This window comes from Parambassis ranga, chromosome 12 (assembly GCF_900634625.1).
Source record: "Parambassis ranga chromosome 12, fParRan2.1, whole genome shotgun sequence".
In the NCBI taxonomy this organism is placed as follows: Eukaryota; Metazoa; Chordata; class Actinopteri; family Ambassidae; genus Parambassis; species Parambassis ranga.
The window spans coordinates 6548663-6576628 of NC_041032.1; the positions used below are offsets into that span (position 1 = coordinate 6548663).

Here is a 27966-nt window from a genome sequence, read left to right on the forward strand (position 1 = left end):
TTGTGGCCTGTCAATAATACGAGGCCCTTCATTTTGATATTAGATGAAACCACTCACATAAACCAGAACACAAGAGCCGGACCAATGAATCACACAGCCGCACAACAATGAAGAGTCACCTTCACTTTTAATTAGTCCAGCAGCCAATTTTAAAACAGACATACAGTAGAAAAGGATGGATTTGACTATTACTGCCATGTGACAAAGAATGGGTCAGATCTGAATTTTCACAGATGAACTTTTGTTCATTAAAGGTTTTTTTTCTGATCTAAACCTAAATCAACCTGCAAAGTTGTAGAGTTTATGAATGAAAACATTACTTTATGTGATTGTCTATTGTTGTTGGTGTGTATTTTACTGTCGGATGTGCTGTTTTTAACATTATAATAGACTGTTTGAATGAAGTATAAAACTTTATGTGAAAAGGGGGCTGTATGAATAACAAGAATAATAATAACAACAAAACTCTTTAAACCTAAACAAAGAAAAATAAAAAAACACACACAACTCCGAACTCATCCACAATGAATGAATGTCATAATACTAAACTTACATGTCTCCAGGAGTAGTGATATTAATATCTACACATTTTAATTTCGCATACCAGATCAGACACGCATGCCTCCTCTTAAATAACATCATGCATGGATCTGGTTTCTGGAGACAAAACTAAACTAAAACTAAAAAAAAAACAAAACTAAACAGCACTACAAAATGTCACTATACATATAGTACCTCCAAATCAAACCTTGCATTTATATACAGTTCAAAAATGCTTTTCTCTCCTAAAATCTATATTTACTGACATGTGGTACAGGGCATACAGCAACTGTATAAAATAAAATAATAAAAAATAAATAAAAAAACAATGGAAAAATTACAACAAATACAACAGTAAAACATGGAGATTTAAAAAAAGAAAAAAAGAAAACACAAAGCAAAAATGGTGCATAGAAAATAAAACTGAACCTCAAGTCAAGACAAGGAACGTACATTTAAGTTAAGCAACAATATAAATTTCATATTTGCCCCCTTTGTAACTACCCTACAGCGTCGTGGCAAATCATGTCTCGTAGAAGTCTGTTGCTTGATCCTTGTTAAGTACTGCCTTGGAAACAACAGTGCCTGAATGCAGCATCCTGTTGTAACAGTGAGGTGTACATTTAACCTTCCGCTTCAGTCTGTTTTCCTCACTCAGTGTTCCTTTCCATCTTTTCTTTCCTCCTTATTCTGAAGGCATTCAGGTGAGTTTCTCTTTAGTTCAGTGAAAACACCCAGTAGCATCCCACACTATGCAATGTTCTTAATTGCATTCTCATTAAGCTTTTCCATGTAGTTCCTAAGATCCTTTGAGTCCCCGAGCTCGATGTCTGGACATACCCATTTTATCTCACTGGTCTGCACAAGTGCTAAGGGGCTGAGCATGTGACATCCATTACTGGACTTGGCATTGGAGAAAGTGGTGAACTTCACCCTCTTTCTTTTGGTGGTGGGTGAGTTAAGTGACTCATTCCGACCACTTGAGCCACATACGTCTCCTCCATTGTTACCACGCTGGACGCCTCCATTTAAGAGTTGACTGCCTTCCTCCAGGGTACCGCCAAGCTCGTCTTGCTGCTGTTGCTGCAGACACAGCCCCTCCTCTTGGCCAAGCCAGACCCAGTCATGGGCATGGGGCATTGCCTCTGGAGCCTCCATAGAGAGATGCTTGCTACGGTACTTGTATGCATAAGAGATGCAGTTAATAAGAAAAACCAGGATGGCCAGGCAGAAGACTCCCAGCAGGGCATACATACCAATCTCCAGGTCTGTCAGGCCTCGCCGAGACGGCAACAAGTCCTCATCAGTGCTGCGACTGCGAGGCAGCTCAGCCTGGTCTGGATATTCAGAGAATTCATTTGGGATCCTCGCTCCACTGTCCGCTGACAGGCGGCCCCCATTAGGCCTCATAGGAACATGGCCCCTGATGGTAGTGGCTCCACGGTTAATTAACCCAGTTTCCATGTCAGAGATAGACCCACCATAATATGGTGGATCAGGTCGTGTTCGCCGGTCCCCTGGCTGTTTGTATTGGTCCTCTGGCTGACCAAACCTTACCTGTATATTTGCCATTCCCGTGGCTAACACAGTGCGTCGTTTGCCCTTCTGGCACACGTCCGATGGGCTCATTTCAACACGCACAAGCAAACCCTGGCCTTCACCCTTGGCAACAATGATGGGCCATTTCCATGTTGCACTTTGCTGCACCGACACCACCTGTTCATCCAAAGAGGTGGCTGCCAAGGTAAAATGGGCAGGGTTGTAGTTGTCTAGAGGAGTCATAGAGCCGTCGCTGAAATGGAGCCAAGCGCTGATAAGGGACTCCTAAGAAAATGAGCACACAGAGAGAAATTGGTTCAGCAGCAGCAACCCGGAGTGAAAATAACCCTAAAAATAACTCCAAAACAGTAAATATGCACATTTACTATGAATACATAAGAAGTGAAAAATAAAAGAGGAACTGCTTTATAAGATAGAGGAACAAGGAGGAAGCAAAAGTCAGTCTTAATTACAGTAGAAAGGTTCATTGAAACAATTGGGTAGGATGGATATGAAACTATTCTCCAGAAAGCCAAATATTCTCTCCAGGGGAAGAGACTGTAGCTTTCCTTCATTTGAAATTATAATTATAGGAACAACAGAGCTGTTCAGTGTTTGGAGATGCAAATCAAAGCCAAAGCTTCACTATATCAAAAGTGAATTAATTTAAAAGAAAAATTGCAATGAATATCATAGACTGTGTAATAACCCTGTTCCATCCCTGAACTTGCAAACCAAACACAATTCACAGAACAGTGCTAATACAATGACAATACAGCTCTGTGCCCTCCAATGGCTGATTAAGAATAATTTATAATGTACCAAGTCGTACGCCATTTTAATGTCTGTATTTGTTTATATGGATAGCAAAGTACCTGATTGAGCGATTCAATGACCTCCTGTGTGGTTGCAGTTGCGACGATGGCCCTGTTGCTTCCTGGGCTAAGCTGCAGGGACAGAGAGAGACCAGAAACCAACTGCACCCCGAGCTCCGTCACACTCACTTTATCATCCACCACCCTGATGCTCCTCTCAGCCAGGACTGCTGATGTCAGAGGGGACACCACCTGCAAGACACAAAAACATTACTCAGTGCTTACTCATGGCAAAGCTCTTAAAAACATACAGGACATGAGCCTCGCAGGTTCACAGTAGAATTTTCATAACCATCCACCTCTGCTCTACCCAACCAGACCTTTACCATCCTTACAGCTTTACCTAAACCCACCCATATTTTTTCACTGACAATTTGTTCAATTCTGCCTTCTAATATATCCTGATTTTACTTTTTTGTGTTAATTATCTTATTTAGCATACCTGCTTTGTCATAGTAACAATGATATGACATATGTTTAAATATATGGACACTAAAACCCTAAGATCTCCACCCAGCTCTCTGAGTTGCTAGAGGTTTCAGCATGTAAATAGTTGTGATACTGTTATGAGATGAGAATCTGCCCCATCCTCTCCAATTAGGGTTCCGGTCTCTCTTCTCCAGCTGCCCCCACATGGCCACATTTACCAGCCATAATGAACTGTCAGCCCAGATCAGTGCCTCATTTGTACAGACCCATTTCCCAGCTTTCTTCCCTTTTGTTTTTTTGTGCAGTTTCTCTTTTTGCCTCCCACACATTGAAGCTAAATATCCTCAAATGTTAAACAGTTTAAACAAGTGTGGTGTCAAAACAGGATGTATGCTTTAAGCTTGAGTGCAAAGGTTAAAAGGCAGATTGGTGCTGGTTACACATCTTTGTGAAAATCTACACAATAATTAAGTATGCAAATGGTTTCTGCTGATATTTTATTGTTATAAAGGAAGCTACAGCTGTCAACATGCAGCAGTAAAAGCAGCTAAAAATGTCCAAAGATGTTGCTTAACTACATGGTTACATATTGTAAAGTCATCCTGCATCAACTTCTCTCAGCAGATGAAGCCCATCTGTCACTCATGAAAGCAATGACCTGTGTCTTTCTCCTCTAAAGGTGCAATCTATAAACCTCCTACGGAGCGCTCTGCAAGATGTCAGAAGCATTTTTTTGCACTCAAACAGATCAACTCCCTTCTCAACCAAACTCTGACCACAAATGTCCAGACTTTTCCCTTCTCTCATCTCAACATGTTACATGTCACAAAGTTCCTTTCCTTGATTTTGTCTCCCCCATTTTATCAGCATCCTTTGTCAAATTTTCATGAAATGTTGTTTCTCTAACTTCACCCTATTACAGAGACTGTGAATCCTGCATTTGGCCTACATTCATAATCGAGAGATTCTCCCAGCAGACTTCCAGGCATGTCAAGTGCCTTCCTCACGCCACTTTCAAAGTTTACTGATTTCTCCATTCTATCCCCAGAGAGCAATTACATACCTCTTCCAGGCTCACCCCCCCCTATTCAAAGCTGTCAGAATCTTGTCTAGTATGATTTCTGTCCAGACCTCTGAGGGCTCTCCCTACCTGAAAATAATCCCATTTGCACCTGGATCTGTGGTCTGGTGCAACCAGCAGTATCAGATAAATGTATTGTTGCCCAGGTCACGTGTATCCGACTCACAAACTGACATTTTTGAAAAGGTTAATAGCAAAATGTCTTTTGCATGCAAGTAATCTATCCATAACATGTCAGACAGACTGTCCTTAAATGGATTTATTCCTTCCTTCTGCTACACCATCAAACTTGCAGCATAGTATGTTAATGATTGCATTATGTATTCTATGACCACTATGGATACTTCTTACACACCCAGCAGCCTTGTGAAATCCTTGACTTCCATATAAATGTCAAATTCAAGTCTTCAATGGTAATACTGAACAGCTGTAGAGCTCCTCATGTGTTTTATATTTGAAAATTTGGACTGCTTAGAAGAAAAAAAAATGGTTTTCATCCTGTTCTCCTCCTCTAAATAAACCGGACCAAAACAGCTTTTTTATCCCTGGAACTTGTGTTTTTGTTAGTTTTGTAGTTCACATCAAATGAATAATAAAGCTGTCTTATCTCACCTAGTTAACTGCAAATAATTAAGGCTCACAAGAAAATGGTGACATTGAAAAGGGCCGTGTTGTTTTTTTTTAGGAAAATTAGGAAAACTCACTCTAGGGGTTTGAAAAAGCTGATTATGTGCTTTGCTGTGTACGCCTATTTCACTAAGTGTTTACATGATTCCTCTGGATTAATCCCCAAAGCCTTGTCCTGAATCAGGAGCATGTTTTCATTCAGAATGATCTAACCTTTTCACAAAAACACCTGAGCAGCATACCAAACAGTGAAACACAAACAACTCACACTGGGTATGCAGTGTTCATTAAATGGAAGATACAGTCACTGTCAAATCAGTGGGACAATTAACCTTTATCTTCAACTATACCATGTGCCACTTGTAATTCACCATGTAAGATGTAAGTCATTTCTAATTATTCCTCCATTGCTGGTACCTATCTAGGATTAACTAGATAGCAATTGTGTATAAAAATCATAGACAATATAAAACTATAGATGGCGTGTTTGTGACATCACCCGTAGGTTTCTGAAGCACTGTTCTGAGTCTCTGTGGGAGGGTCCTACATGATGCACACGACTTTTGTCATGTCATGTCTGTCTGGACAAATTGAGGAAAAATGCTAACCGGAATTTTATTCATGAAAAAAATACTGCAACAATCAGATAATATTTATTGTTATTATTGTGTTTTTTGTAATTATTATTATTATTTTGCTTCACTGTAATAGTTTTGGAGGCTGACAATTTGAATGGACATAATGGAGCACCCTACACTACAGGAGGGGTGTCCCTTTAATCACAGTCAATTAACTACTGCTTAGCAAATACAGAGCATTTGTCATTACAATAACAATTAAAAATCTCTTTGAATTGGAAAATTGCAGGCTGCCACAGCAGTCAGCCCTAGAATAGTACTGAACATTTTTAGTTACTTTAAAGATCCTTTCCAAGGCGACTATTGAGCTTCTCAAAGCCAATCAAGATCTTTATAAATGTGGCATAATGAGGTGTAGATCAATATGTGATGGTCAATCACACTTCATCACTATCAAATGTGCATCTCTTTTCCTGTCATTTAAATACTCAACCAATAGTGAGACACGTCTACATTGCTCACACATATACAATCACTGTGTGCAGTGCACAGGAGAGGCAGATTACAACCCTGGTCTTCTGCTTCAACAAAGTGTTCTCACTTGTAAATGCCAAATTGCGATTGATTTATAGTTTGAGCGGCTACACGTGTCATCTTGTGCAATTGTACCATTAGATAAATAGGATTTGAGTATGTGTGTGTTTGTGTGTGTGTGTGTACATGTGTCAGGGAGCAACACAGAGCCCGCACAGTTGCAGATGTGCCATGAAGGCATGTTTCTCTGTCAGCTCCTGATAGGCTTAAGTGTTTGTGCCATGCTGCAATCAATGTAGTTGTTTTTTCTACCTTCGCTTTCAGCGGCTGAACCCGTGCTCTCCCACTCCACCTTCTCTGTGACCTCCTACCTTTTTTTCTTTGTGTTTATTTCTAGTTATACTGTAACATGCAAAGTGCTGATTTAAAGCTAAATGTGATTATTGTTTGCCCACTCGGGGATAGATGATGCCAGCTACACCTGAATAAAGTTATTATCCCTTAAGTGTTCGTAAACCTTTGCCAATTTATGCATCCTGAAGATTCAGAGCAACATTTAGCATCAATTTACAAGTTTCAGGCTTCAAGGTGAAAGTCACTCTTATTCTTTAAGTTTGCAACAATAATAGTTTTGAATAACTGTTTGGTGTTAGTCACTGTATGATCAATTAATGCAGTAGAGCCATGAATTTCTAGTCTAGCCCGATGCAGTATTTCCAGTCTGGATATTTATTATTAGCTCCAAATCCAACATAATCTGATCTGTTTAGCGACCACAATTGTAGAAGGAATGATACAAAGCTCCACAGCTGGTGCAGTTTGCGTCATCACAATGTGTAGTTAGATTTGTGTTGAGGTGCACATCAGGCTATTTGACGCAGTGTGAATTAAGCTTAAGCCGGTCAGAGCTGTGCACTGTAGACAGGATTAAGGATGGGAACGTGACCGTCCTGTGTCTGAAAAACAGGGATGAGAAGTGGTGCAGCTTTACAGTAAGCAACTTTTGAATCATTTTGTTGATTGACACACATGAGGTACCTACTAGTTTTATGTAAATTAGGTTTATGAAGTGAATGTGTCAGTCATTAATGAGCATACTGCTCATGGCATTGTCCCTTAAAATATTCACACATACAACCTGTAGTTTGGTGGTTCCAGCGCCCAGTCCGAGTAAGACTTGACCCTCCAGCAGCTGGACAATCTTCGGGTCTTCCACCCTCATAGTTTCCTTGACCATTTGTGTCACATCCACCTGCCAGTCACTACCCAGAAGAAAGTTCTGCTGGCCCATCCCGTCATCTTCCATAATTTTTCTGATTTCTCCGGTGTCTGCCACAAAGTGTGTGAGGACACGCAGGGTAGTGCTCTGGTACTGAGCCACACAGGTATTCTCCGTCTTCTCCCCTGCTGCATCATCCTTGTTATCCGTGACCCTCTCATACCTATCAAAGTAAGAAAAGATCTGAGGTGAGCAAATACTTCATAATTAAGGGTTTTTACCCTAAAATCTCATAGAAGATACATAGAAGTTTGGAAAACAAGTTACCTTTTTAAGGTTAACAATTCTACTTTGTTCTTATTACAACTTCTTGTAACCATGAAGTTGTTGCACCATTGCGGTCCACAAAGTCTACACCATCAGATGTATTTACTGCAGTCAAATCCTCTGCTGTCTGTTGTGCGGCACATTTGCTTGGCATTCTGAAAGTCACAGCCTCCCAGTGTTTTCAAAAATCCATTAAAAACAGCTTGCAGAGACAAACTGCTGCCTGGTTTGCTTTCTCATTTCCTTTAAAAGGGCAACTGATATTTTGCTGAATGTCTGCCATTTATTTGGCCCACGGCAAACACTTTGCAGATATAGCCATCTCAGAAGATATGTTTTGTAACAAATGAATGTTGGCAAATCCGGCAGAGGGATTTTGTGAAACATTTGGTCTGTGCTTTATGGGATGGGGCTCTATTTAAGTAAGAGTTATAAAGCCCTTATCACATAAAGAGACCCACCTAAGAGTAAAGGGAAAGTGGAGGGGACAGGACACACAACAGCAAAATCTGAAAATATCTTCATGTCTGCATGTTTATCTTCACTTATCTATCATTACTTCTGCTGTAACATTACTTTATTGGACATCTAGGACAAATTAAATGATCAAATTTGAGCTGCAGCAATTTCCTGTATCAAACTCTTTATAGCATGTAACCATAGCAACAATGCAAAGATACATTGAAAATGCCTAAATCCACCTCCTGGGGTTCATCGTGTGGCTTTTTCTTTTAACTAAAGTTTTTTGTGGTTTAATCAATCAAACAAAGAAAAAAGAAAATAAAAACGATAATACAGTGAATACACATATGAAATATACAATGCTCTGCTTCCATGCATGAATAGTCCATTTGATCCTGCTCATCCTGTTATATTACCCAGTGTGATCTGAAATAGCTCTTTATCACATGATTGGTCTGCTTTGTTGCCTTTACCATTTAAGCTAAGCAGACCTAGCGTCGCTAGGTTGAAGCAAGGCAACTGGAGTTGTAGAAGTCCAGTTGCCTTACTTCAAGCTTCTGAATGAAGATGACCTGGATGACTGAGAATCTTCATCAGCATGTCTTTACCATACCAGCATCTTGCTTCTCTTTGCTGTAGTCTATTTTTACTTTATTTCTCTCTCTCTCTCTTTACCTTTAATGCTCTAACTGCTTTAAGCCCTGCCTGCCTCTCTCCTTTGGTCAGGTGGCCGGCGGGGGGGAGTGACAGTGACAGTTTCCATTAGGTTTAATGAGGCATGGCCGGTGAGGCAGAAAAATGGGCTGACAGGTTAACATGATGTGGCCCAATGGCTTGGCTTAGTTCCTAACCTGCCTTCCCTCCCCTTCTCTTATTCCACATCAGTAAGGGGACAGGAGTCTGAACCAAGGTGACATTTGTGGCTGGCAACAGAAACAAGAGGTCAGGGCATGTTTGTAGCAGTGAGTGACAGGTCAGCCAGGGTGTTGGACTTTAATGAGGTAGTGTAACCTGTGATGTGAAAGGTAATAAAGCACACACATAAGCTGAAGCATGCACACGTTGACAAACAAGTGGCAAGAATACATGTTTTGGTTCAGTCCTGGTTCTTTTTTTCTTCCTACTACACATATCATCTGTTTTTCTTGCAGTGATTCACTTGAAAGACATGACTGATGAGATCTGGCATGGGCAGCAGGGGGTATTTGTGTTAGAGTGCCACCCTGTGGGTTGCAGGTTAATTGGAAATGACAAAGCTGTGTCATTGTGGCAGGAATGCACTCTGCAGATAGAAAGAGGAATTCCTTATTTTAACTCTATTTATCTACTATTTAGAAATGGCGCATGAGCATTTAATGAACTATTTAAATGCTACATTATGCTGATATCAGTGTGTATTAATGTATCAACAATGATAACTCTTCTTGTTTTAAGTCCTTAGAAGACACTGGTTGTGACCTGATAAAACATTTTATCATGGTAGAGGTCATAAAATATCTGTTCTCCAGCAGATAAGGGGGTTATTTCATTGAAAGACATTTAATAATGGTCCTTTAAATGGACCCAGCTTGCCCAAAATGTGATGCACATTCACAAGATCCAGGTTGACATGTAGGTCGATATCATGTTGTTGCAGATAAATCAGCATTGTTGTGCACTGTATAACATATTGGCTGATAAGTAAGAAGAAGCTGCGGTTACTGCTAACCTAGTTTAGGATAATACAAACATAGTACGGTATATTAAAATTTATATCCATATCAGCTTCAAAACTACAGTATGGCTCAAGCAGCCACAAGTACAATAGAAGGTCATTATAAGGCTCATAACTTTATTACAATGCCTGCGGCCTTCGGCTGTTACTTGATGCTCTCACTCATTATTAATTTGAATATATCAGCTACAGCGAAGAGAATCAACATATCACCACCTACCACCATGTAATTACCGTTTTCCGCAGTATAAATTGAGTGTTAATGCACTGTAATATCTTTGATAATGGGGTTTAAACACTGGGGGACTTTTTTAACTTTGCAGATACACCAATGTTTCCGTGCCACAGCTACTCTCTGTATGATCGCAGTAAATACTAATTATAATAGCTATTATTAAATGTAAATGAGTCAATGTGCTTCACTGATCATTTATATTCCCATTTGAGCAGTGTTATTCCTATTTTAATCAGCCATATTCACATTAGAAGAAAAGTCACTAATTTAATTGTTTTTATTAGAAGCATCTTGTACAAGCACACATCGTTGAACACTATATCACTTTTCAGCCTCAGGAATTTGCCCTGGCTCTGTAACACTCAACATTATTATTATTCATTCCCTATTCAGTGTACTTTTTTGGGGAAACCAATTCAATGAATTATTAGGCACTGATTATGCAGCTGCGCCTGCATTTTATGCCTCATATGTCTGCACCAACCACAACCAAGCTATTTCAATATAGCCTGCTAATATGTTGCCAAGTGAAGAATATGATTGTCAAACACATCTCTCAAGTAAATGAGCTAAACAAAGAAATTTAGATTTGTTCAGCGACTTCTCTCAAGTGGCCAATTTGTGCTATGATGTGGGCAGACTGTGGATACAGACCAAGGACGTATATTTAGTGTGAGTGACTTTAAGAGGAAAAGACCTTAGTGCATGCACGTCTACAGGGTTAATGCAACATCTACATGTGTGTCAGGACCTTCCAGAACATTGCCCTGAGCACCACACTGGCTGTGGCAGCTTGCTCTCTTCTCATACTGCACCTGCTGTCATTTCTTCCCCAGGTAAACACACACATACCTGGTTGTCCGGTCTACTCAAAGTCAGTCGGATTCTTACACTTACACTGCAGTCTAGTATAGCCCTTCCATTGAAGAGTGCCTTAGTAAGAAGATCAATTCTATTCACCTACCAGTGGTTCTAAAGGTGTTCCTGAGATCACATCTTACCTCCTGTTGCTGGTACCAGCAGGGACCCTCCACCCCTTAACCTGGCTGAGCTCGGGGTCGGCCACATCGATGAGCAGGGGCAGGCGGGGAACCCACACGCTCATCTCCAGCTGCGCGCTCAGAAAGCTGTAGGTGAAGTTGAGCATCACTTTGCTCTTTCCTCTCGTTTCCTTTCCATTGACATACACGTAGTCACACTGATTGGAGACCTGAAGGATAAGGGGAAAAAGACACGAGACACATCAGCATCAGATCAGACTGAATACTGAATACGTCCTTAAATTCTTTGCACTGTATGCCTTTGTATTTCATCACGGGTGTATTGATGAAATGTTGTCATTTGGGCTGCTTTGTGAAAGATTATCTTCCATTCTTTTGTCCAGTCAAAAGCCTCTTGTGAGGGAGGGAAGATTTGGCAGTGCTTCAGTAAAATCTCAAGTGTCAGGTCTGCTCAGTTTCTTTCCTTCTATGCGTGTGAGGGTTTTGGCATCCTTAATACATGTGTGTGTGCAGCAGTATATCTGCACGAGTGATGTGACTTTGGTCCAACTTAACAGATGGGGCTCTGAAAAGACACAAACCTGTTTCATCCAAGAAGAAAACAAAACACTCACTCAAACCAGAATATGGCTGCCTGGATAACCTCCAATCAGTTCACAAAGTTACTCAAGCATCTTCAACACTGGCAAATAATATAGCAGGAACATCAGAAATATCAGGCATTATCTTCAAAGTACCAGAATCTCCTCATCAAACAGTTTTCCCCCCACTGGGGACCAAATCTATTTAACCATCTGTCATCAAATTTTGTTTATAATCACTTGCATTTCAATTCATTTCAATTTCAAATACCATCATAAGCTTGATTGGCACAAATGGTAATTTCAGCACATGTCCTCAGTACTGACAATTGTCTTCATAACAAACCAGTCACAAGAAAACTGTCTTCTGTCTCCATTTCTTTGCATATAACTTGGCAGCTTTACTCTCAAATGATGTCAGACCAGCCCCTCTGTCTGAAGAACAAAACTGACAGCTTGGTGTCTGTCAGTTCTCTCCACCTCCTCCCTTTCATTTGCACTTTCTCTTTATCTCCCACTCTTTCACTCTCACCCTCAGTCTACTCCCGTATTACTGTACCTCCTACCTGTCTTTCTGTAATGAGAAGTCGTGATGCAGAAATTCTTCAGACTGAAATCAATGTGGGGGGGAGGGGTGCTTCACCTGGGCTGCATTACACCCTTGTTAGTGCTGAACAATTAAAGGAGGTTGATGATGGTAATAATGAATACTGTATGTCCTAAAATAAAAACCATAAAGAGGCTTTTAAATCTGCCCCAGACTGTTTGATAAGTATTTCAGGTCACATTTACTACAAAGCTGTGTTTTCTGTATTGCAATTTAAAGCTCTGTATGATTTAGGGGCAAAGACCTTTAATTTGTAACAGGGCTTTTATTGTGAAACATCTGTAGGAAACATTAGCTGCACAGAATATGGAAGATTTATTCATAGAAATGAATAAATCAAACAGCATGATTATGCCACTATTACCATAATATTATCATTTTAACATTGATTGCACTGCGCTGATTCAACTAAAGCAGCAGAAATGTCCATAATGTTTAGTATATTGAGACATTATCAGAGACCTGGTTTTTAATGGACTGCCTTTTTTATTTTAGAAACCACTGTGTGTAGTGTGCAGATGGCCAATAATACAGTCACAAGAACACACACATGCAACACACTGTACACTAATGTGCAGGATTTCGTGAGGCAGCCATCCAGAGAGTGAGCTGAAAAATCTGCTTCACTCTACGTCTCTTTTAGCCTCACCTCTGTTTCTGCTCATTGTCTCTGTCTTATTCTCACATTGGAGCTTTTATCTCTACATTTCCCTTTCCAATTTTGTTCCACTGCGTTTTTACACTTAGATCGATCTGCACCTCTCCTCCTCTCTGTACTTCAGATGAGGATGTTAAGAGTGATTTAAAAGTTCTTGGGTGGTACAAACAGGCAGAAAATTAAAATTGATTAAGATGTTTTTATTGCATATATTTTGTCTTTATCTTGAACTGAACTGTTACTGAGCATAAGAGATTTGTCTGGTGAAATTCTTGCTTACAGCAGTGAGCGTGTGCGCTTTCAATCATTCTAAACTATAAATATGTACTGGTGTGATGTTCAGTGGTTTATTGGATACACAGTGGGCTTCTACATCAATGTGATTAAAGGACAAACATCTAGTATGACTCATATTGAAACAGAAGAAGATCAAAACACCTTCTTGTTTTGATTCTCTTTGCTGAGCTGCACATTGCGATTTGTCTCAGTCTATACTAAAAACTGTCAGAGATCTGGGGGAAGATAAATAATAATTCCTAACTTTTTTGGCTTGATAAATAGCATATTAAATAACATTTTCATGCTGCCCTTTGTTCTGTTTTTGAAGCAATACTTGTTTTCCCTCATCAAATATTATGGAGTCAGAAGCCAATTAAGAACAGCAAGGTCCACTGAGCTGTGCTTACTCCGAGGCTCATTTGTTACTGTAAAATAATATCTGCTTTATAACCCTGATAATGAGTCGCCCGCTGACACTGAAAGAAAAAGCATTCTCAAGGCTTATTTTCTGGTTGGCCGCAGCTGTTTAACCATCGCTGGTCAGTTACAGACAACACAAGCTTTGCACTACTAAAACAAAAGTGATCATGTCAACAACATGTGCATGTTCAAAATGGCTGTTCTGTCTGTTGACTGTCACTTATAAGAGAAGCACATTATTTTGAAAGTCCTAGACTGTGTTTTACTCCAAAATACAGCTTATTCTGTCTTCCCTGCTTTCAGCCCCAGCTGTTCCAAATAGGTCGTGTCAGAGTCTGTATCTTTAAATGCTAATGAGCTGCATTTATACAACTTCGTGGTGTAATACAAACAAGAACGAAAGAAAAAACACAAAAACAAATTTGATATGGAACATTTTAGAGTGAGGCCACAACACTGGAGAGAAGGCTTCACCTCTCAGACTCTCAATAAGACATTAAGGGAAGATAAAAATGCTTCTAAATTAAAAAAAATAAAATGGTTTATATTGAGATGCCTTTGAAAACAGGGTGAAGAGACGAGACGTACCACTTACTGTTCCCAAACCAGACGGGCGGGCAGGGGAGTATGCTACTGAGGTCAGCGTCACAATATGTGGTACTACTTCAATGGATAATTAAACCCTTTGAGAGAGCTGCCTCTTTTCCTTCTCGCTGATATGTACAGTGCACAACATCTTCTATGCTAAGTTTTACTTACTTTTTTTGTGCGTGATTTTTAGACAAAGGATAACTTGAAGAATAGATAATAACTTTGTTGTGTCAGTAAAAAGCTCAATTCTGCCTTCCACATGTTTTACAATTTTTAGGTTCACAACAAAGTTTTATATGTTTTCTTTTTAGTAAGTAATTATTTTCATTTAATTTTGTTTCCTGCCCAAAACATATTTGATTTATGTGATGCTTTGTACTAACCGAAAGGATGAAAATATGCAATTCAAATAAAAGAGAGGCAATTTAAAAAGCATCACATAAATAAAATGCAATGTTGTACAGAATGAAAGATTTTTTTAAATGTATTTTTGTTTAATATTCTTTTGACTGGGTCTGCAAAAACTCAACTCTAACAAGCAGCCCAATTTTACCTCTTCTGCATACAGTAATGTGGCATGGACTGCAATCCTGACTTGTGTAACATATTTCCATTTGAAGCCAACATACCTTATTCAAAAACACCAACACTCTTAACATTTGTTTTAACATGTTTAAAAAGTCTGCCACTGACCTTTTAATATGTTCACAATGTTCCCATATTACTTTGATTGATTAATGATATAGGGGATAAAGTATCTCTAGTCTGCGGCAATGCGTTTCAGGCAGTTTGAAGTATTGTGGGGTAGTTGGTGTGGTGGCGAGCGCTTATGTCGACACACACACAGACACACAAAGTTTTGCTTATGCAAAAAGGAACATGAGCAGTAACAGGTAATAGGTTTAAAGAGGAGAGAAAAAAATGCCCTGTGACAGCGCGAAGGCGTAGGACAGCACAGCCAAGATAGCACAAATGATTGCAATGACTGAGCTGCCATTTACCTTTGTAGAGAACCGGATCGGGACTCGGTATCTGCAGATACTCAAAATGAAATGACTCAGACTCGGGAGCAAAAAAACAATATATCTTATATATAACCTGCACATGACTGATGGGAAACTGAGATGACATATCTGAATCAATTAAAAAAGGATCAAAAACACCAAATACACTGTTTCATCAATAAAGTCATTTGTGACTAAAAAAAATTACCCATAACAAAATGATATATTTAAACTACTTTTTACACCCCCACTTAACTTTTTGCATCTGGCACATCCACCCACACCATTGGGAGGATGGACCATTAAAGAGAAGAAAACTGAGCAAAGGCAAGTTGCTGCTTAAAACACATGCCTGACTGACCTTGATAACCTGCTCATCTGTTGACTTGCACTCGACTGACTCTGTAACATCTGAGACCGTTCCGTCTGTCCCTACAGTCACAACCTTTACGGGAACAGCGACCGTGCGCCCAGTGAGCACAGCCGTGTTGAGGATCTCAGTGTCCTGTGAAGGGAAACAGAAAGGCACACATTAGTAAGACGATGGGGAATCCAACAGGTGTGTGTGGCTACAAGACAACCATTAACACCATTTTCTTACTTGTATACAGCCGATTTACTTTTCAGCCTTTCTAATTGAATCTTTTCACTACATAACTCATCTTTCTTGATCCAACCATTTAACAGTTTTTTTTTTAGCTGATCAGAGAGCAGAGTTTGGACAGCAAGACCTGATATAAAAGAAAAAATACCGGTGCTGGTGCTAATGTGTGTTCTCATGAACTAGTTGGAAATACTATCTTAAAGCCAGATCTTCTGCAATTGTTGACTGGGCTCACCATCTGGGGCCCTTCACATCAGGTGATCCCTTGAAACGTGTTCAAGTAGCCTAACACAAAGATGAGCAGCTGTGAGCAAAACTATTTGTTACCACAGAGATGATATAAAAACAGAGGGGTGTTTGAGTGACTGGTCACTTACTGCAGCTAAGGCAGCATGCTACCTATTTTATATGTGTTACATGAATCCGCTGAGCAGAAAAGTGACAAAAAATGAAAAACACAGTGATTGTAGTGACATGCAAGAATATAACTGCTAGTTTAACAAGGTAATTGTTCAAATAATCACACAACGAACTGCAAAAAGCAAAATATTTTTGTGTCTCCAGTCCCTTAACTAAGGCTTTGATGTGAAAACTTGTCATCTTTAAATGCATGGCTTGCACACTACAGTCACGTGAGTGTTTTAGAGCTATTCCCCAAAATTCAGTGACAAAAAGTATTTAAAAAAAAAAAGACAAGAATGAACTGTGCCAAATTGTACTCATTGTTAAGAAATTACAAGATAGACTTGAGAGTGGAAGGTCTTACAGAAGAGCAGAGAGAAGATAATGAGATCAATTAAGACAACGAGTGGTAAGCCTCAACTTTCAGTGAGTCGGGTGTACGGAGGATTTACTATAACAGTGAATCCTGCTCATCACAGCTTAGTTTCAATAAAAGACTACTAAGACCCCAAACCCCTTGAAAGGCAAACAAAAACTGGTCTTCAGACAGCTCTTTGTTCATTGAAACGGTTGCCTTTCAGTCTACTTTATTTCCTAAATAATATATAAAAACAGATATAATTTAGAACTCTAATTCATTCCAATGAGAATCAATCAATTTGATTCTAACCAGCTGAAATAAAAATGAAATACATGTGCAGGGTGGACATTAGCCTCCCCTGTTGCTTATTAAATGTACCAAAAATATTTATCCACTATATTTTTTAGTATTAGAATGAAAATGCTAAAATACAACATGAAATAAGCAGAATTATAGAGAAATAACTCGACACAAGCGGCATAATTAACTCCTCGCCTTGGCTTTTACAGAGGCATCTAGTCAGTGTGTCAGTAAACAATGATACCTAATGATACCTAATCTCAGCTTCATTTCCAGGAAAATAGTATTTCACCTTGAGCTTCTGCTGTTTAACAACCTCTGTGAATTGTGATCCCTAGTTTTTCTTCCATGGTTTAAACGTGTGAATGACAGATCGTTCTTGCACCATCTGTGAATTAGTTTGGCCTGCCATGAGGGAAAAACAATATGTTCCAGAAAAGAGCAGGAGAACAGTGAGCTTTTAAAACATTACGACATGTCGACATTACGACATTTCAGGTTTGATAGCATCATACATAGAGACTGAGCAGTACCAGATGTTTGTGTAGATGTAGATGTTTTTATTTAATGAGATGAATCAGAACGGCAGTGTCCTTCACAGTGATCAGACTGTAACCAGAACAAGGCAGCTGCCATGTAAATTTGACACATAAAGATGAATTAATGGGCATTCTACTACCTTTACACTGATGTAATGTATGTCACAACTTGGCAAAATGTCTTAGCAACACGTCGGTGCACGCTGGAGTATCCCATTAACAGCATAGTCTGTATTATCTCACAGATAATACTGTACTCTGCTTTATGTTCTTTCATAAGCGTTTGCATATTATACACAGATAATCAGGCCTATGTCGAACCAGCTTATCAGCTGGTCCTGACACCAACTTACGACTTGGTGCCAGATGAGTTTCAGTTCATACGTATGTCAGGGGTTTGACAAAAGCAGATCATAAATCATAAATATACCATCACGCTCTGTTTCATATCATGTGTTTGAGAGCAAATCGTATTCTTCAAAGATTCAATGATGACATTTTCATGTTGTGTATTCTATAAAGGCAGCTTTCACCATCTGAGACCTTCATACGAGCTCCCGTCCTTGTTCCTCAGTGATCAATTTATTGATAATTGTATGATGCTGATGACATAAAAGGACCTCAAACGTGTTTTGTGTGTCTGTTTTCACATAATAAACCATTATTACTATCAAAAGAAATCTTAATGAGCATCAGCATGCATTGTAGCATTGTGTATTTGTGCCACAAATGAATATTTAATAGTATTATCCACATAATCTTGATAGAATTCTCTGAAATTTAAGAGCTTGAGTGGCTCACTGGGCAGCTCCTGGCTGTCTAATACCCTCCCGGGGTTATGAAGTTCTAAAATGTATGTGTTATTCATGGAGCCTATTTATTACAGACAAGCAGTCTTCTAATTGCAGCTAATGTAGTATACACACACATACACCATCAGGCATACACAAACGCAAACCTTAACACACTCACAAGCAGGCTCAAAACACATCCTTGCTACCTAGCTTTTCAAAAAAACGGCATGTCTCTGTCCTCATGCAGCAGCTTATCTTAACAACCTCTCATTGCAGTGCAGAGAGCAGAGCAAGAAAAAGAGAAGAAAGACGGCGAGAGAAGGGAGAATCGATAAAAGGCCATTATGCTTCTGTGCAGCTTGGGTACAAGGGTGGAGTGTGTGTGGGGGCTGATATGGTTGCGGATGAACGATGTGTAAGGTAGCAGACAACCTACAGAGGTACTGCTTAGAGAATAGTTACTGTATGTGAAAGCTCAAGGACAAAATCTGCTGCTGTTCCCAGATAGATAGATAGATAGATAGATAGATAGATAGATAGATAGATAGATAGATAGATAGATAGATAGATAGATAGATAGATAGATAGATAGATAGATAGATAGATAGATAGATAGATAGATAGATAGATAGATCAGGAACAAAAGGTATCAATGACCATTTTCCTTATCTGTCTACTATATAGTTACAATTATTTAACACAGATTAGCATGAGATGTGGCTTTTTTAAGTTAAAGATCACTGAAAGAAGAGAAGTCATGCACCACAAGTCATAACCTCAGCTGTGCTCCTCTGTGATGAACAGTGGTCTTTGATTTTGTTCTGGCAGGGTGCCTTTAAAAATTATGTGGCTATATATGCGATAGGAAGAAGTGCCGACTAATCAATAATACAATTACCTTATATCTGTGTGTGTGTGTGTGTGTGAGAGAGAGTGAGACGTCCAGGAGAGGCTGATAAGAGACATGATGAGAGGTAATGACTAATCATACACACTTATTCAAAGAGGAGGATGGGAGGGACACATCTGAGATGTTCTTGGCTTAGATCTGAGTCCCAACCACTGCTTAACACTGGCTACTAATTTATTATTCAGTGACTGAACAGATGCCTCTGACCCAACCAAGGTCCCTAACCAGCCATGACTGAGCTCCCAGGCCCTCTACTGTGTTGGCCACCAGCACTTGTGACTAGGATTTATATTGGCACTGCAGCACTCTCAGCAATTCAGTTCATATCAATTATCAATAAAGTTTATTCCCCACAGCACAGTCTACCCACCGCCACTCACAAACATCGGAACATCTCGCAGCCTATTGCGGGAGATAATATGAAAGCAAGGGCCGGGGAACCAACACCTCGGAGGATTTTATTTTTTTCCCCCTACACTTTTTTCAGAAATAGTGATACAACAGCAGGGGAGAGAGGTGTTCATACAACATAATCTTTTTACAGTTATGGCTTGGGAAAAAGGCACAACAGCCAAGTTATTCTGCACTGCAATGCTGAAGCCTGAGAAGCTGGAGTAAGCCGCTGATAACTGAAATGACGAGGGAAGCGATCGAACGGGCAAAAAGATTTTTTTTTTGCACACACAAGAGGAAAATGTGGATTTTACTGCAGCTGCTGAAACTTAAATTCCTTGGTTTGAGAGAAAATACATTTGGGAAGCACTTTAATTACAGCAGCACATGATAAGATCAGGTTTCCTCGTACAGAAAAGTGCACGTAAAATAAATCAGAAGTTTTCTGTAAGGATGAAAAAAAGCTGAATAATCAGCTCCTGTGTCTCTGCTGATTTACCTCGATTGGCAAAGCGGCCATAATTGCAGTATTAGCAAATAAAGAGTTGGGGGCAGTTTGGGGGCATTCTGCCATGTCCAGAAGTAAGAAATACCACTATTGATTATTAAATCAGGACCTGTAGTGATTTATACTCTCCTCATTAATTAGATATTGATTTATAACTTGTTGGTCTGGCAATCTGTTGGATTTTGTTTTTGTGTACTGTGAGCTCTAAATACTTTTAGTGAGATTAAATATTAAGCCACTGTTGTTTTTCCCTCTGCTTACTTTCTCACTCTAACATTAGGAGAGAAAATGCCAAAGTCAGCAGTGATAAATCGGCTGTCCCTGATAAAGCCTGTCCATTTTTTCCGAGGACCCCCTTCCCCCTTTTCTCTGGAGGCCATTTGATTAGAAAACTGCGATGATGGAGTCTGGTCCTATAGCTGGACAATTATCTTAAGACTCCCAAGCCAGCTGGCTGCCACAGTGAGGGGAAAAGGGTGAAGCAAAGTAAGCAAAAAAATAAACAACAATGAGAAATGACAGAATGGACGGGCTTAGCTTCAAGGTAAAGCTTGACTGACATGCACAGAAGTTATATTTTGGGCCCTAAAAGAGAGACATGCTGGGTGGCAGGAGGGAAGAAAATGTGTGTGTCTGCTGTACAGATGATACGCACAGAATGTGGGCTGTTCATCCTGGGAGTGTTCGCAACATTGCTTCATGCTTCAGAGTCAAATAGATTCACAGTCTTGGGATGGCATGGTCTGTCCTCCACACACGAGGAAAGTGCAGTGGAGCAAAGGAGGGGTATCTAAAGTGCTCAAAGGCTCAAAGAGACAGAGGTCACAGTTTCTAAGCAAGCGCAGCAAACTTGTCTTTTACAACAAACACTGAGGTTGCAAGGTTTGGTATAGCTGTTTGTGCACACATTGAAATAGTATATATACTGTATTCAGCATTAAAAGTATAAAGTCACTGACACTGAACAGGAGCTCCAATAATGTGAGAACTGCAACCTATAGGAAAATCACTATATAAGGTTTTAGGTCACAGTTCACAGATATGAAGTTTGAAATATTCATTTTTATAGAAGTTTTCAGCATAGCTAAGCTACACGTTTTGCAATAATTATGATGACAGGCTTGTGCTCTAGACCCTCTGACTGAATTGTGAATTTCTTGAAAACCTTGATCACATTTTTTGCACATAGACATGGTATTTTTTGGTACTTGGTAAAAGAGGTCTTGTGCCATTTAGTCATATGGAAGATATGATCAGAATTTGAATGGGAATTCACGTGCACTGCAAAACAAACAAAACATTTTAGTGGGTGAACTGTCCCTTAAATGCACAGTAACAAAACAGCTGATAATGTCTTTGGCCCCAAAAATCCTGTTTTAGTCGGGCTCTACTTGAATTTGTCTCTCAGATTTGCAAGATCAGGTATGAAAAAGAAGCTTAAAGGTTAACTCCGCAGAGGGTGAAAGCAGGAGTAATGCAGGAGGAACACGCAGCACTAAATTAAAGGCCCCTATATACACAAGAGGACTTAATTAAGCTATAAAGGGCATTATGACTGAATGCAGATGGCTAATGCTTCCTTGAGGACACTTGGCATGCCAGTGGATAGTCTCACTGCACACTTACTGCTCTGCCAGGCCATTTCCAAATCTAGTTCCTGACAGCGAAGACAGTGTGACTGATGGTGGATACTGCTGGCCAGTCCTGATGCTGAGATAGCACTGGGTGTAAATTATATGATTATGTTGCTTTGGACTTGTTTATCTCGCCTGCAGTGGACAGAACATCCTATTAATCCTGTTGTCCTTGTTGCTTCAGCCTGTCACAAAAACGTGTATGAAGGCAGACTGGAGAAAGAAAAATCAGGCCTAATTATTATAATTTCACACAAAGGTTCTTAAAAAAAAAGTTCATGCAGACCTCTCAGCTAATAGCCCTGATTATAATGTTGTGTGAGCAGAAAGCTAATGTTATTGAGTTTGAAATGAAGTGAGTTAGAAGCTATGAATAAAGTGCTAATGATAGCATTTAGGATGTACTGTAAAGAGCTACAGGGGCCACACTGGCTTTGTCATCTAATGAGAGAACAGAGTGGCACAGCACAGCAAGACGGAGATCAAAAATTCATGGGAGGATGCAGAAAAAGAGGCACACGCTCAGCTGGCACGTTCTCTGCATGTGCTGCCTTTTAAGCTTGAAAATGAATCACTTTCAGCACTGCTCTTCCCGTCCACCTTGATCATTCACCCCTGCGCTGTTCAGATTCGCATTGTGTGTCCCTCAGTGGAATCTGAGTTCACTTTACCTTTTCATTCACATACAGACCTATGAACTGTGACACAGAGCTGGCATTCATAAGATGAGTTTGCTGAGTTTATAACATCACTGTTACCTCTAGGTCACTGTAAGTGCAGAGTTTTGTCTTTGGTTCGTACTGATTTTAGATTCACAAATGAGCTAATAAATGCTCTGGTTTGAGGGATTTCTCCTCTTCATCTGAACCAGCATGTTATTAAATCCTCCTCTCTTTTAAATCAATCGAACTTTCAGGCTGTTTCTCGTGAACCAGCTTGAACAGATTTCCCAATATTAAATGTCATTTTCTAAATATCAGTGACAAAGTCTCTTTCTTCTTCTTTCCTGTCTGAAGATAACGATACATTAACTATTCTTGAAATATAGGAAATTGCTTTGGGAAAAAGAGTAATTATCTCACCCCAAGAATTCATCCCTCATTTCCATAAACTGAATGTTAAATTACTTGTAAAGATAATTGTTTCTGCAGGGTATTCAGCATTGAACTAGCATTCTAAAATATCCAGTCCAGCCACAAAAGACACAACATTGTGAGTCATCGATTGGAGTATAGCTCTGTTCCATTGTTGTCCTGGAAGAGGACCTGTTCAAAAATGATGAGCTCTGTGCCTCGCTACAGTGTAAATTTCCACGACTTGATCTTTTTCTCATAGTGATTATGCTGACTTTCAGAGGTTTATCAAACGACAACATTTGGCAGGCTGGTCTGAAACTGGGCAAACCTTGCTCACCATTTTTTTTCTTGTTTCCCCATTTCTGTATGTTTACACTCCTCATAATGCTTTTCTCTCACTGTAATAACAGTTGTATTTTTTTTAGCAGCAAAGCACCGTAGCATGTCCTACTTGACCATTTTCTAAAAAAATGACAAAAGTTGTTCACTTCAGACTCAGTCCAACTCATCTGCCTCTTATCCACTTATCAATCACTGCTTGAAGAAATAAACACTCCGTATTTCATGTTTGGCAGGTAGGTACTGTGTTACCCTGTGCTTCTCTGTGGGAGTGTAGGAGGGCAGGCCAGAAGCGATCACAGAGAGATGAGAGTTTTATTGAACAGGGCTGTCTGGCATTCTGTACACAGACAAAAACTACTGAGTGCCAGGAATGATTGGTGTCTACCTACATGTTCAGCTGCAAATGGTGAAGGCTGATGTTAAATACAAACAAAACAAATTTGTTGAGTCTCTCTTATCTGTCTTTAAATTATTATTCAGGTCTGAACATGCAAGATGTACTGTCAATGCATGTGTACTGTGATTTGCCGCTGTTTACAAAGACAGCTAGAATTGAACCACTGGAAGGAATTATGCTGAATACGATTTAGGTATACTACTAGAGGGCACTTAAGGATCACAAATAGCTGGCTAACATATGACGTCTTTTCCAGCGTTTGTTAAACATGTCAATGTACACTCGGACATATGGCACCAACATGTCTACAGAGCCACTAAAGGACCACAAATGTTAGTTTACCACTCGTTGCTTGTAACTGTTGTCCATTAAGTGCATGACACTTACACACTGATAGAGTCTGAAACCATGTAATCGGGCCCGAATGCCCGATCTGGACATTCCTGCTTAAAACCATACAGTCATGTTTCAAAGTTCAGCTTTGGAACTATGTTTGTAGTTGTAAGTGAAACATATGTATTCACTTTAGGTTTACTGCCAGGTAGAGAGAAGCCAACAATGTGTTGCCTCAACCACACACACCTGTGTGAGCCACACCATCATTCTAAAATGTACATTGTAAACATTAATACCACAGACAGGACCAACAGCGCATCAGCCCTCCTAAACCAGTGGACTACCATCACTACAGACGTCTCATTTTGACAAGACACTTTTTACATTCTCAGTATTAATTATGACCATCTTAATTGCAGAGTAATATTTCAAGTCACTTTAACTCGACAGGAAGGAAAGTTTTTACTTTGCTAAAAAAGCTCAGCTTGTCCTCTGAGCACAGAGTCCCAGCTCATTCTAGATAAACCTGAGTGGATTTCAGATATCTGCAGATGAAAAGTAGTACTGACAGAAATGTTTCCTTCACTCTTTGCTTTGTCAAACTACAGTAGTCAACATTTGAAATGGACCAAAACTTTTTCTCAAAGTTGTCCTGAATTTTGAACACCCAAGGACAACCTTGATGACATTTTTTGATCCACTTCAAATGTTGACTACTGTAGTTTGACAAGCACAAGTAAAGAGAAGCACAGTTCTTATACGACGGTGAGCAACTCAAGATATCGGAGCCATACTCTACTTTTGATATTCAAGAAAAAAGGTAGTTAGAAGAGTGGTGCAGTCACAGTTTATGTATATTAGTTAATAATCATCTGTACAGCTGTGTAGATCCCTAAAAAGTTGCTTATTAGAGTTTGAATATATTGTGTGAATTAAGGTGTCTTGTGATGGCAGCTGCATTCGAAAGTGTGTTACCTGCATTTTCAAACCCTGTCTTTCAGGTGTGAATTAGACAAAACAATTTAGACATTCATGCATGGTTGATAATTTAAACGTTGATGTCGTAAAATCTCAAGGCTACTTCCCCCGGTGAGGAAGCATGAATCAGCAGTGAACTGCCGCCTCACCAAATCGCTCTAATAAAAGTTTATGAAGTGCTTGGAGGCATTTTGATTTTCTTACGTGGCCATTGTTGGTGAGAAAAATTAAAACTAGCCTTATCTCAGTGCAGCATACTGAATGATTTTCCTTTCATTCAGGAAAAACAATTATACAACAATTTATCATGTTTACATAGTCATTATCATAATACAATTAGCAGCATGAAGCCACTTGCCAATTCATCCATATTTGGATTGTTAAAATCCAAACTCAATTAACTTCTCAAACTGAGAGCTGTATTAACTAGCTTACTGACAATTAAAAGTGCAAGCTTTGTGTTAAAAATAATTGGCCTGGCTTTATTTATGAGTCAACAGAATGGTGAATATTTTGTCACGTATTCTGCTATCATCTCAATGCACTGAAGTCAGAGACTAAAAAGAATGTATACAACTGCATACAAAGGGAAGCTGAAGTTACAACATTATTAACAGGGTGGGTTCCATGTAAATAACTTGTTAGTCACTAAATGCAACATCCTGCTTTCATGTCTTTAAAAGAAACACGTTTGTTCAATTTTCATTTTAGACCTTGGATTAATGTTGCAGACTTTACAAGTAAAAGAAGCTGTTGCCTAGTAACTACCGAAAAAAAACATCCAAGACAACATGATGGTACTAGCTGTCAAAATCTGTTTGCGAGCTTTACGTCTCCTCAGCTTCAATGGTGCACATTGTTGTGTTGAACATCAACACGCTGAATTTAATATGGATTAGTTGAGAGGGTTTATTTCCTGTGTCATATGTCAAAGAGACTGTGTAGGAAGCATTTCTTGTGTTTATACACGGTCCATCGGATTTAGGGGAGAGACTTGACAAAATTTGAATAAAGCCATGTTGCTTCATATATTGTTGTTCCATTATTTTCATGCAAAATGTACTAAAGTCTATGACGGCCAGCCCTCAGATGACACTCGTGTCAACTTGTTTTGCTTTTTGCCTTCAGTCTTGACTTTAGCGAGTGCAAAACATGCTCAGTTAGATTTAGGTCAGCTGACTCGGCTAGTCAAGACCATCCCTGCCTTGTCTGCATGTTTAAAATTGTTGTCCTGAAATTGGTGCAAAAAACTTTCTGGACTTTGGTGAAGACTTGAAGACTTTTACAGCTGTGAGTCTCTAACTGTCCACCTCATAGCCTCACCTCATAGCAGCACTGTACAACACTCGTCTCCTCCATCAAGGAAAATCTGTGACACTTTGCCAAGTCAGCCACAGTCTATCCATCTCATTTCAAACTGTGTCCAAAACTGTTAACTCTTAAGTTCTAAAATAACAGAGCACTCATTTCTCACCATGGCAAGTGGAACGATGCCACCCAGGTCTTGTGGCGCCAGGCGAATGAGGGTCTGCACCTCACTGGTCAGAGTGCGGGTGAGCGGATACTCCACCTGCCAGGTCACCTCCCTGCCCCCCTGTGTCACCATTAGCCCGTTCACCTCCAAGTCCACCTGCAGCACCCGCTGGTAGCCCACTGCCTCCACCCTATGAGAGAGAGAGAGAGAGAGAGCAGATGTGTGTGAGGGGCAGATTTAGATGAAAGCAGTGGGCAGGAAAAGAGGTAGAAGGTACAGTCAGAAAAGGTCAAGCCTGTAAAAAAGGAATGACAAACTAGCTGGAAAAAAGTAATAAATATGAGCATAGAATGATGCACAGGTGACAAAAAAACGAAGAAGGATGATTGGGCGTTAATCATCTGTCAACAATGAAGGAAAGAAAAGACTGAAATAAGAATAAAGGCTTCATTTTAACCAGGAGCTGAGAAAACATGTAACACCAATACTTTACAAGCAGAGGGTTGCTCTGTAGTATTACAAACACAAATTGTTTGGGAAACCCTATTTTTCCTAAAATTTAAGCAACGTATCCACCATCTCAAAAATCTGATATGAAACTAATCGCAGCACCATTGAAATTCATTCTCACATCCACACGATGTTGGCAAAAAAAGCAATTTATTTTTTGCCTTTGCAATATGGAGCCTCTCTTGCAGAGATTGCCATGGCCAAGCAAATGATTTTCCCTCAGCTGATGGAGATGCAAACAAAGCAGAAAAACAATGAATGCAAAATAATATCCTGCAAACTCATTTGATTTGCTGAATGCTTGGTTTGATCAAGCTGCTGCCCTCCCTCAGGTGTTCTTTCTCACAGCCATAAGTTGACGCAACACCTTCGTCCAACAACCACACATGCATATGCACTGCACACTGTCTTGTAAAATACAATTCACACTTGGGGATGTAACTTGCTTGCAGAGGTAAATGTAAATCATTCATGTTCAAACTTATTCAAAAGAGTGTATATGTTTTTCTTTTCTTTAGCACACAAGCTTAATTAAATGCTTCCCATCCTGTTTTTATAATTATATTCTAAACAGCATGTATGTTGTTTGGGTGACATGCAATTAAATCAAGGCTGGAGAGAGCCCAAATTGAGCATGAGTTGGGGGATGTTGAGGGTAAGATCCAAGGTTTTCCTTGAACATGTTTTGGCCAAGCCTGCATTTAAACCTCCCCCAACTCCCGCTTATGTTTGCACTTCAGACGCTAGCCTAACTTCAAAGTGCAGATTTAAGGATCCACTCTCGCTCCAAAAAAAAATAGAAGAAAAAAAAATGGAAGGGGAGGAGGGGGGCCTTTTAGTTTTGGAAGCTGAAATCAGTGTGGGTAAAAACAGCTTGAATTGCAATTTTAGGTCATGCACAAAAAGCTTTCTGTTTCAGGGGGTAATATTCTGAAATAAATATGTTTACAAATGAGAGCCTCTGAGAAGCTTTGGCACAGTGTGATCACAGGTGAATATTGGTGTGAATCTGGCCACACAATGGGCGCTGCTCAGAGACAATCCTGTTTGAACACAGGGGTTTTTATCGAGCGGAGGTTTAGCACAGATGGTGGTTGGTTCTTTGTC

General features: G+C 39.7%; 1 protein-coding gene across 1 annotated transcript in view; it reads right to left on the reverse strand.

Annotated features, from left to right (window-relative positions):
• Positions 1-1073: 1073 nt before the first annotated feature.
• The window catches only part of LOC114444096 (transmembrane protein 132C-like), a 104768-nt gene continuing 77875 nt past the window's right edge, over positions 1074-27966 (reverse strand). Inside the window, exons 4-9 of the mRNA XM_028418499.1 lie at positions 26350-26539; positions 15663-15806; positions 11162-11370; positions 7342-7645; positions 2955-3146; positions 1074-2364 (exon numbers count right to left, since the gene is read on the reverse strand). Of these exons, the coding sequence (XP_028274300.1) occupies positions 1291-2364; positions 2955-3146; positions 7342-7645; positions 11162-11370; positions 15663-15806; positions 26350-26539 (2113 nt within the window). The 3' untranslated portion in view covers positions 1074-1290. The remainder of the gene's footprint in view (positions 2365-2954; positions 3147-7341; positions 7646-11161; positions 11371-15662; positions 15807-26349; positions 26540-27966) is intronic.